Source organism: Papio anubis, chromosome 6 (assembly GCF_008728515.1).
Source record: "Papio anubis isolate 15944 chromosome 6, Panubis1.0, whole genome shotgun sequence".
NCBI classification, from domain to species: domain Eukaryota; kingdom Metazoa; phylum Chordata; class Mammalia; order Primates; family Cercopithecidae; genus Papio; species Papio anubis.
In genome coordinates, this window is record NC_044981.1 from 65,004,880 (window position 1) to 65,016,928 (window position 12,049).

Here is a 12,049-nt window from a genome sequence, read left to right on the forward strand (position 1 = left end):
ATGCTTCTGAAATAAGTTATGTATATGCTAGGGGAATGCATGGTAATCACAAGATCAACAGGCATCTTCATGGGAATGAAAAAAAAAATCCTCCACTAATTTTAAAAATTGTAAATTTTTTACATTTGCAAAAATTTTAATTTAATTCATTTCATAAAAAGACAAACATGAATTATGATAGAGAATAAAAGGTAACACTGGCACAAAATTTTGAAATAGAACATAAGTTCTAAGAAATTTAATGTCAAGAACTTCCCAAAGATCTTAAATTACCTTCAGCATATACAGAGACAGCTGTATAGAAGGGCAAGTGCACCTAGATCTACTTTCTTCCTCTAGTTTGACTTGAATGTTAATGCTTAAGAAACACTAAATGAGCTGGGCGTGGTGGCTCACGCCTGCAAACCCAACACTTTGGGAGGCTGAGGCGGGCGGATCACCTGAGGTTGGGAGTTCGAGACCAGCCTGACCAACATGGAGAAATCCCGTCTCTACTAAAAATACAAAATTAGCCAGGCGTGGTGGCACATGTCTGTAATCCCAGCTACTTGGGAGGCTGAGGCAGGAGAATCGCTTGAACCTGGGAGGTGAAGCTTGTGGTGAGCAGAGACTGCGCCATTGGACTCCAGCCTGGGCAACAAGAGTGAAATTCCATCTCAAAAGAAGAAAAGAAACACTAAACGAAAATTTGGCTTTCTATTTCTGAATTATTACACCAATTGTACACAAACACATGAGGTAATAAATAACAACTTTCATATCTCATTTAAGGAAAAAAGCAGTGTGTATCTCATCATAATACAAGTTAAACCCTCAATTACGTAACGACTAGTTTGTACCCCTAGAGATTCCTTCAGGCATGTCTATTACCCTATTCCTAACTTAGGACCAGACACGGAAAGACGGGTAAAAATTTAGATCAATATTCAGAAATGACACATTTACTAACATAAAGAATAACTGTACTGGAGGTTTCTGCCAATGAAATTAGGAAAGTAAGAAATAAAAGCAATTACAAATCTTATAAGGAAGAAGTAAAACTGTCTTTTAGCAGCTGATATGATCACGTACAAAAGAAACCCTCCTAAGGAATCTACAATGAAGGTACTAGAACTAATAATTTAATCAGGTTGCAGGATATAAGGGTAAGATACAAAGACAAATTTCTACATACTAACAACAAATATTAAAAACTTAAATTAAACAACATAATTTACAAGAGTATAAAAAATACTTGGAGGTAAATTTATCAAGATATTTGTAAGACCTCTACATTGAACACTACAAAACATTCCTGAGAGAAATTTAAGATGTAAATAAATAGATACCATGTTCATGGATAGAATATATCAGTTCTCCCCCAGATTTACCTATAAGAGTGAAAGTAATCCCAACAGATGGCCTAGTGGATGTTTTGTGGAATTATAAATTGATTCTTAAATTGATATGAAAATGCAAAGGATTTGGTAAAGCCAAAACAATTTTTAAAAAGGGAAATAAAACTGAAGAATTTATACTACCTAACTTTATGGCAGATTATAAAGCTCTAGTAATCAAGTATTAGCATAAAGACATATAGATCAATGGAGTAGAATAGCGATTCCAGAAACAGACCCACACTTATACTACAATCAATTTATTTGACAAAACTTCCAAGGAAAGTCAATGAGCAAAGGATAGTCTTGACAAAAAATTATTCTGGAACAATTGGATATCCACATAGAAAATAAAATGAACCTTAACTCTTAAGTCATACCATAGCACAAAAGTAACTTAAAAGGGGCCATGATCCCAAGCATAAGATGTAAATCTACAAAATTTCTAGAAGAAAATGTTTGTTACCTTAGGATAGACAAACATTTCTGAGGACATAAAAATATGAACAAAAAATAGGCATATAAATTGGAATTCATCAAAATTTAAGAAACACCTGAATTACAGTGTTAAGAAACCAAAAACGTAAAGAAAACTTGCCACGAACTAGGAGATGATACAAGACATCAATTTGACAAAGTGCTAGATCCAGACTATACAACGAATGTTTGTATCTCACTCATAACAGAAAAACCTAATTTAGAAAATGGCCAAAAGATTGAAACACACATTTTATAGAAAATAGCCAATAAGCATACAGAAAGATGCTAAATCTCATTTAATCACTAATCAAATGCAAAGCAAAAATGTGAGATGCTACTGCACATTCGTAAGAATAAGTCTTACAGACACTACGTAAGAGTTGAAAAGAATGTGAAACAATGGGCAATCTCTTACTGCTATGGGAATGCAAAATGGTTGTAACCCCTTTGGAAAACACTTCAGCAGTTTCTTATACAGTTAAACATATTAAACATTAGATCCAGAAATTCTACTCAAGTATTTATCCAAAAGAAATGAATGAAAGCACATCTACACAAAGGTTTATACAAAAATATTCATATTAGTATTATTCATTATAGTCTCAAACCAGAAACAACCCAAATTTCCACCAACAGGGGTGAGTGAATAAACAAACTGTGATACAGACACACACTGTAATACTGTTGAACAATAAAACTGAATAAACCACTGGGCAAAAAAAAGTATTAAATAATAACATGAGCAAATCTCAAAAACTGTGCCATGCCAAAGAAGCCACCAGACAAAAGATTGTACAGTCTATTATTCCACTTATTTAAAATTCCAGAACACATAAAACTGACCTCTAACGATAGAAAGGACATCAACAGTTACCTAAAGTCTGAGCTCAGGGGAGCAAGACAGGGCATGAGGTAGATTTTCCAGGTGATGTGGATGTCCTATCTATCTATATTCGACAACACCTTACACTGTAAATCTGTAAATCTTACACTGTAAAACCTTACACTGTAAAAATCTGTACACTTAGTAAAGTTGATTTGAAAATCCTTCTAAACATATGTTTGGTGAAATGGAACACAGCACATTTAAAAGAAGGCAGCTGATGTTAGAGACCAGATTATAAATATTTATAAAAACCTAAAAAACAATTTAGGATTAAAATAAAGCTGGAGAGGGTTTTATCATACTTGCAGGGCTATGAAGACAAATCACCTTGGGGAAAAAAAAACTGGGGTAAAGTTTAAAAAATTTATTCTAACAGAAGATTTAAAAAATGATTATATAGAAAAACTAACTGATTATGGTCTATTTTTTAAAATCTCTTTCAAACCAGGGTCTTTTTAGGGTAAGCAGTTAGTGCATTTCTTTCTAATTATAAAAGGTGGAGAAAGCAGCATCCGAATTGAACCTGACTGACTCATCTTTGAATGGTTCTTTGAACCACTTCTTTTTCTTTTTTTAACATTTAAGTTCACAGGTACAAGCGCAGGTTTGTTATATAGGTAAACTTGTGTCATGGGGGTTGTTGTACAGGTTATTTCATCACCCAGGTACTAAGCAAGGAACCCATTCGTTATTTTTCCTGATCCTCTCCTTCCTCCCACCCTCCACCCTCTGAAAGGCCCCAGTGTGTGTTGTTCCCCTCTATCTGTCCATGTTGAATCACTTCTTTTAAAATTTAGCCCAAACCCACTTTCTAGCTTCATTTTGCCTCTCCAAGTTAGTGCACTCACTGAATTTTCTGAATTACAACTTGTATGCTATTGTATACAAAGGTCTGGTGTTTGAAATGCTTCCAGATATAGAATGAGCATATTTAGAAGTCTGTGGCCAGCAGTTTTTGTTACTTTTTAGTCTGAGCCATATTAAAATGATCTTAATTCATTCTATGTAGTTAGGTTAAGTACCACAGTCCCAAGAATCCAAGGCTGGCAAACAATGGTTTCCAAAAAGAGAAAATAATAATTTTCCATGTCAAATAATGTCTTTTTTTTTTTTTTTTGAGACGGAGTCTCACTCTGTCGCCCAGGCTGGAGTGCAGTGGCCCGATCTCAGCTCACTGCAAGCTCCGCCTCCCGGGTTTACGCCATTCTCCTGCCTCAGCCTCCCGAGTAGCTAGGACTACAGGCGCCCACCACCTCGCCCAGCTAGTTTTTTGTATTTTTTTTTTTTAGTAGAGACGGGGTTTCATCGTGTTTGCCAGGATGGTCTCGATCTCCTGACCTCGTGATCTACCCTTCTCGGCCGCCCAAAGTGCTGGGATTACAGGCTTGAGCCACTGCGCCCGGCCCAAATAATGTCTTTTTACATACTTTCAGAAACATAATCTAACAATGAGAAAAATTCTATTACTGTAAGTCAGAGTTCCTGTGTTCTTTTTTTTTAGATTAAAGAAAGTCATTTTGTTTCTCACAGTTTTCACAATCCATACAAATAGATAAATTCATAAAGAAAATGTCACACATACAAAATTGGAATATTATTCAGTCTTGTAAAAAATAAGGGAATCCTCTCATTTGTGACAACATGGATGAGCCTGAAAGACACTATGCTAAATGAAATAAGTCAGACATAGAAAGACACTGCACAATTCTTATGTGAGACACCTAAAATAGGAAAAAGTATAGATATAGAAATTAGAATAGTAGCTACCAGGGAATGCAGAAAAAAGATAAGAAATTTGTCATCTAAGGGATATAAAGATGCAGTTACACAAGATGAACAAGTCTGCCACGAAAGAGAGGGCCTATAGTCAACAATAGTACGTAGTACATATAAAAATTTTAGAAAGAATGGATCTCACTTTAAATGTTAAATCAACAACAGCAACAAAGGAAAATATAGAAAGTTTTGGAGGTGATGTATATGCCCATTACCCAGAATGTGGTGATAGCAACATAAATGAATATGTATGTCTAAACTCACCAAACTGCATTCATTAATTATGTGCAGTGTTAAAAGAAACAACTGGATCTCCATAAAAGTGGGAGGAAACACCAGTATGGTAAGGCATGAAAACAAAAATGTACACCAGTAGAAAAGAATAGAGAGCCTAGAAATAAATCCACAAACTTAGTCAATTTATTTTTGACAAAGGTACCATGAATACATAACTAAGGAAAGGATAGTCAATCCAACATAGTGCTGGAAAAAATGAACTCCATGCTAACAGAATGAAACTGGGCCCTCATTTTAAATCATACACAAAAACCAAATCAAAATAGACTAAACACTTAAACATAAGACCTGAAACTGTAAATCTACCAGGAGAAAGCATAGGCTTCTAAGCGCTAACATGAGTCACAGATCTACTTATAGGAAAGTATAAACTTGAAGAATATGCTAGCAGCATATTGCAATACTTACCTATATTTTTATTTTTATTTCTCAACAATTGTTGTAATACATTGCTCAGAAAGGTTATGCACCTTGCCCAAACTACCAAAGAGAGCTGTGATTTAAAACCAGATTAAACTCCCAAATCCATTTTAAGTACCATGCTGTAATGCTTCAAAAGGAGAGCTCAATCTCTCCAAGAGATACTACATAAACTTGGGAGAAGAGTGACAGTATAATTTTTGAAAATTTAATTTACCTTCAGGGGACGCAGAGCGCCACAAAATTTTGTCCACCAGCTGTTTTCAATGAATTCTAAATGCCTCTCTCTCTTCTTAAGTGTTCGTAACCTTTCTTCAAACTGTTTTAAGGCGCGTTTATCCCTTGCTGGCAAAGGTCGACCATCTTTGCTCTGCAAATGAGGGAACAAAACAAAAGTTTTACCATTAACATCTTAATAAAGTACCCAGCAGATTTAGCAGATCAGGCGACAAAACTTTTTCAGGATGGACACTGTTTAGGCAAATTTACAAACTAAAAAATCGTACAACTGCAATAAACATAAGATAACCAAGGTCAGCATAAAAATGTGGATGTGTGTATGTTTATGCCTACCTTCCTCTTGATCCCAATACACGGTAGTTATGTGGAGAGAGATAACCATTTGTAAAAACATTCCACAAAAAGTGTATTTGATAAGAAGTGTTAACTACTATGTACTTTGCTTAATGATTCTCCCTCCTCTCCAAACTCACTGTATCACTTATTTTAATAGATTTGGCTCTGCCCCTTCCCTCTTTTTAGTCAAGTGGTTATGTTACCTGAACTGATGCCTCTCAGCCCAATTCAAATGCTAGCAGAATGAAGCAACACAAGTACAGATGGCATGGAGAGGTTTTTGTAACAATTGCTAACAACTGATACTTCCTTGTTTTCCAAGTACTCTGGCAAATGAGTCAAACTTTCTTTGGCCAACCTATCTGACAGATAATTTCCATCTATTTTTACATGATACTTTCTGTAACCATGAGCAGTACCTTTCTCATCATATCTCATAGATACACTTTCCCACTGAACTCTCCTGCTCCTGTCTTTAATTGGGTACAAAAAATAAAACAGCTACTAAATACAGAAAAGGTAAAATATAAAATTGTTTTTATCAGCAGGAACAATAAAAATATTTGTATAGGATTATATTTTTAAAATGCAGATACATTAGGTATTAGAATGTCTTTAACATTCCTATTAAGGTTTAAATAGGTTCCTAGCAGATACACAACATATTGCTCTCCCATATATCCTAGTGCAGCCTCAATTCGAAATCATGAATATAATGCAGAGAATACCTAGGTAACATTTAATAAAGAGATTTACACAGTTACAACAATCTCTTTACACATCGGCATCACTATGACCTTCCGGAACCAATCATCCTCTTCCACGCCTTATCTTATTGCTTGTCAAACTTTATGCATAAGAATCACTTGGAAAGTTTGTTAAATACAGATTTCTAGGCCCTATCCCCAAAGGATATGATTTGGTAGGTCTTGGGTGGGGCCTAGAATTTGAATTTCTACCAAATTTCCAGGAGATACAGATGCTACTAGTCCAGAGACCACACATTACATACTACAGACTATATTTCATTCCTCTAAGTACATTGGGTATTATCACTGGATCCCAAACAATGAAAACTAAGAGGGATTTTCTGAGATCAGAGGAATAAAATGAACACTCCCTTCTGGAGGATAAATCCAGGTAATAATACTTCAAGTGTGTATGAGAAGGATTTTGCACTTTTTATCTTAATCATAACAATTTTCCCCAAAATTCTCATTACCGTATCAAAAGGATACTAAAAATGAAGTAATTTTGTCTCAATGCTGGTGTTCACTATTTTAGGAAAAAAAAAAAATTAGTAAACTGATTTAAGGATCCACTTGAAACAAACCCAAGTTATCTGCCTACTTGGTGAATGCTTCAGTGGAATGAGGGATGAATTTCCATTCTGCATTGCCAATTGACTAAACGAATATAAGAATAATTTTGATCAGAGAAACAAATACTAAGATGTAAACTCAGCAGTGAACATCTATCTCATTTGAAAGAAAAAATGTAGTTATACAGGTTAAAATGTAGTTAAAGGGTATAACAAACCCCTGGTTAAGAAAAAAAGTAAAACACGAAAGCTTCCCTTTACACTGTCTCACTGTCTACAATTACCATATACCATTCCCCTTTCCTACGTTTTTTACTGTTAAGCTGCTAAATATCCTTCGGCAAATTTTCTGTTTAGACACACACACACACACACACACAGAAAGTACACATATACAAAAGTATTTATGATTTCTTGTTATACATAATAGCTAACATTTCTTGAAAACCTTTTTTTAACTTTTAAGTTCAGAGGTACATGTGCAGGATGTGCAGGTTTGTTACACAGGTAAATGTGTGTCATGGGGATTTGTTGTACAGATTATTTCATCTCCCAGGTATTAAGTCTAGTAGCCATTAGTTATTTTTTCTGATCTTCTCCCTCCTTCCACCCTCTGCCCTCCAGTAGGCCCTAGTGTGCACTGTTCCCCTCTTTGTGTCCATGTGTTCTCGTCATTTAGCTTCCACTTGTGAGGACATGTAGTACCATATTTTCTGTTCATGTGTTAGTTTGCTAAGGATAATGGCCTCCAGCTCTCTCCATGTCCCTGCAAGGGACATGATCTCATTTTTTTTTTTTATGGCTGCATACTATTCCATGGTGTATATGTACCACATTTTCTTTATGCAGTCTACCACTGACAGGCATTTAGGTTGATTCCATGTCTTTGCTACTGTGAATAGTGCTGCAATGAACATTTGCGTGCATGCGTCTTTATCGCAGAATGCTTTATATTCCTCTGGGTATATACCCACTAATGGGATTGCTGGGGTGGGATGGTAGTCCTACTTTTAGTTCTTTGAGGAATCGCCATACTACTTTCCACAATGGTTGAACTAATCTGCACTTCTACCAACAGTGTATAAGGGTTCTCTTTTCTCAGCAATCTCACTGGCATCTGTTATTTTTTGACTTTTTAATAACAGTCATTCTGACTGGTGTGAGATTGTATCTCACTGTGGTTATTATTTGCATTTCTCTAGTGATCAATGATGTTGAGCTTTTTTCGTATGATTATTTGGCCACATGTATGTCTTCTTTTGAAAAGTGTCTTGAGCACCTTTCTTGTGCATAAAATTGGTCTTCTCTTTTTGTATTTATTTTTTGTACATCTTCTGAATAACTCTTTGAGGCAGATAATAGTATTACATTCATTTATTAAATGAGAAAAAAAGGCCTACAGATGTTATGTGCACAATCAGTAGAGCTAGATTTTGAACTGAGATAGTCGGACTTTACATGACACATTCTTCAAGCTATATACAGATTTATAAATATATCTCATTCCTTTTCACTACTGCACATTACAAGATGGTATCTAGATTTAACAAATAACTTCTTTTGAACATGTAGATTATTTCCTTTTTTAATTTTTGTTGAGGGCCATTAACAATGTGCCATAAACATCCTTATATACTTAGGTACAAACAATTCAGTAGGATAATTTCCTAGGGGTAAACTGTTAAACTTTAATTATTAAAAGGTGTGTATGTGTATGTACAGGCACATGTCATGACATTCAATATTCTTTAGAAAGTTGTATATTTTATATACTCACAAACAGTCTAATCCCCAAATTCTGATAAAAATTTGACACAGATAAAAATTTAAAAGAGGTCCAAAGAATTTTAAAAAAATATATTGAGTTGTTCTTGACATTTATTATTATTTTACAGTTTGTGGCTATTGTGAATGGGATTATTTTCTATTACATCTTCCAACTAATTAATGATTATTATGTTTACATCTAGGCACCATGATAAACTCTTATTAGTTCTATTAGTTTGTCAATTATTTTAGATTATCATGGTAGATGATATTTGCCAACAAAAAAAGTTATTTTCCTTTTCCCCCCCTCCTCTCCATGCTTACATGTAAATTCTGAATTATTTCTTATTTGACTCAGATTGCCAGAAATATGCTAAAAGTAACAAGGATCCTAACATTACTCCTATATTTGATGTTAATGGGAATGTTTCTATTCTTTCACTATTAAGTATTGTGCTCATTAGAGGCTTCCTTTCCATATTTTCTTATCTTTATTTTGAAAAGACTTTATTAAAATTTGTAACTACAAATTAACTTTTAGAAAATACTCTAACATCTACTAAGATGTTTATATTTCACATTTAATCTCAATATGTTAAATTACTTTAATGTATTTTCTGATGTATCATGCTTCCATTTCTGAGATAAACCTAATCTGATGATTATGAAATATTCTCTTACTATAGCACAGGTTTTGAATTGCTATTTTTTTTTTTTAAAGGGTCTTGCTCCATCATCCAGGCTGAAGTGCAGTGGCACGATCATGGATCACTGCAGCCGCAACTTCCTGGACTCAAGTGATCGTCCCAACTCAGTCTCCCAAGTAGTTGGACTATAGGCATGCTATGACATCTAGTTAAGTTTTTGTATTTTTTTGTAGAGATGGGGTTTTGACCAGGCTGGTACCAAAATCCTAAGCTCAAGCAATCCGGTACTACAGGTGTCAGCCAACAGTACATACCTGACCACTTACATTTTATTTGTATTAAAATATTTGCTTCTACTTTCATAAGAAAGCCAGTATATGGTTCTTTTTTTGCGTGCTGTCATTGTCTGGTTTATTTATCAGAATCATACTAGTTTAGGAGAATAATTTAGAGGACCTGCCATTTTTTTCCCATGATCTTTGAATAAGATTTATCTGTTACTCGGCCGGGCGCGGTGGCTCAAGCCTGTAATCCCAGCTTTGGGGAGGTCACTGCAGACGGGCGGATCACGAGGCCAGGAGATCGAGACCATTCCCATAATACTGGCAGGAAACCCCATCTCTACTAAAAAATACAAAACTAGGCTGGGCGAGGTGGCAGGCCTCTGTAGTCCTAGGGCTACCTCGGGAGGCTGAGGCAGGAGACTGGCGTGAACTCCGGGAGGCAGAGCTTGCAGTGAGCTGAGATCCGCCACTGCACTCCAGCCCCATGCACAGAGCCGAGATTCTGTCTCAAAAAAAAAAAAAAAAAAAAAAAAAAAGATTTATCTGTTACTTGAAGACGACAGAGGAAGAAAAACTTTTTACTGTATTTTTAAAAGCACATTTAATTGGCAAGGGGTTACATGTAACCTTTAGCTTATTCAACTAATAAATAAAACTTCAACATAAATATTATAGTAAAATATAATATTATATATTAAATGATGATACCTGAGAACTAGTAAGATCTTGATCATACACAAGAAAAACTTTTGTTTTTTAAGTGTTAGAACAATGATAGAAATTCTCAAATTGCTAGTGTCCTAGATTACACATAAGACAAATTTTTAGAAATATAGACATGGTTCTGTAAGGATACTGTATTAGTCCATTCTCATGCTGCTATAAAGAACTACTCAAGACTGGGTACTTTATAAAGGAAAGAGGTTTGACTGACTCACAGTTCGGCAGGGCTGGGAGGCCTCAGGAAACTTACAATCATGGCAGAAGGGGAAGCAAACATTTCCTTCTTCACATGGCAGCAGGAAGGAGAAGTGCCAAAGGGGGAAAGGCTCCTTATAAGGTCATCAGATCTTGTGAGAACTCACTATCATGAGAACCGCATGAGGGTAACCGCCCCCATGACTAAATTACCTCCACCGGGTCCCTCCCACAACACAGGGGATTATGGGAACTACAATTCAAGATAAGATTTAAGTGGGGACACAGCCAAACCATATCAGCTATGCTGCAAAAAATTCAAACAATGTAAAAAGTTATGGGGTTGACAATGTCTAAGTCATATCAGAGTAGCTCTAAGACAAAGTAGTTTTATGCTTCCCAATTACACCAAAATACCAACTCACTTTTGATTTAATCGTTTGAATGTGTTGTTCTACTTCTTCAATGTCTTCAGTGTTTTCTAAACGTTCATAAGCAGTGCTTCTAGTGCCTTTTATCAGATTTAAAGGTAACGCAGACATGCCATAGGCCTAAAAGAAAAGAAATTGAAATGTTTTAGAAATAATGTTTTAAACATATTATACACAATTTTAGGTTAAAAATGTCTTTTAAAGTCATAAAAGTCAGCAGTTGTGAAAGAGTACAGTCACTGAAAAACATGGTATACGAGAGTGAACACTATATTGTCTCACAATTCTCCCATTTATTTCACATTACATTTAAACAGAGTCAAATTTATAATACAATTCCTCAAAGGTTAAGTTGCAAATTTACTGTAAATTTACTGTACAATTCTTTATATCAAAGTAATAATTACAACTTCAGACTAATCGAAGGTTAAAATAGTATAAATTAGTAAAAAAATTTTTAAAAATGATTTTCTATAAAAAAGAACAATTTTCTCCAAGTATATATAGTAAACCTTTGGTAAAGTAAGTATTTTAATATATACATGTCATTTGATTAGCATACCAATTATTTACATTATAAAGTTTATTTGAAAGTTCTAAATATTTATAACCAATCTTTTTGCTAAGTATTTTAAATATTTTCCAAGTAATTTTAACTTATTAATCAGTGTTAAGAATAAACATGTTATTATATGTACTACCCAACTCCATATTCCAGTACCAAATGACAGCTTTTTAATATAGCCATTAATAATACTTAATGGCATCTGCTATGTAACCATTATTCAGAATCATTACTGACCATACTTTCTTAGCAGAAACACTAACAACTATAACCTCCTGGTTGCAGCAACAAACTCTGAAATGGAT

At 34.7% G+C, this 12,049-nt stretch overlaps 1 protein-coding gene across 4 annotated transcripts in view; it reads right to left on the minus strand.

The window, feature by feature from the left end:
- LMBRD1 (LMBR1 domain containing 1) overlaps positions 1-12,049 on the minus strand; it is a 129,291-nt gene that overhangs the window by 40,961 nt on the left and 76,281 nt on the right. For all 4 annotated transcript variants that reach the window (XR_004184313.1, XM_031667153.1, XM_021937398.1 and 1 more), the window contains 2 exons: positions 11,174-11,299; positions 5,453-5,605 (listed from right to left, as the gene is read on the minus strand). Coding sequence is in view for 3 of the 4 variants with exons in the window: in XM_031667153.1 (XP_031523013.1) it covers positions 5,453-5,605; positions 11,174-11,299 (279 nt within the window). In the remaining variant the exon portion in view is untranslated. The remainder of the gene's footprint in view (positions 1-5,452; positions 5,606-11,173; positions 11,300-12,049) is intronic.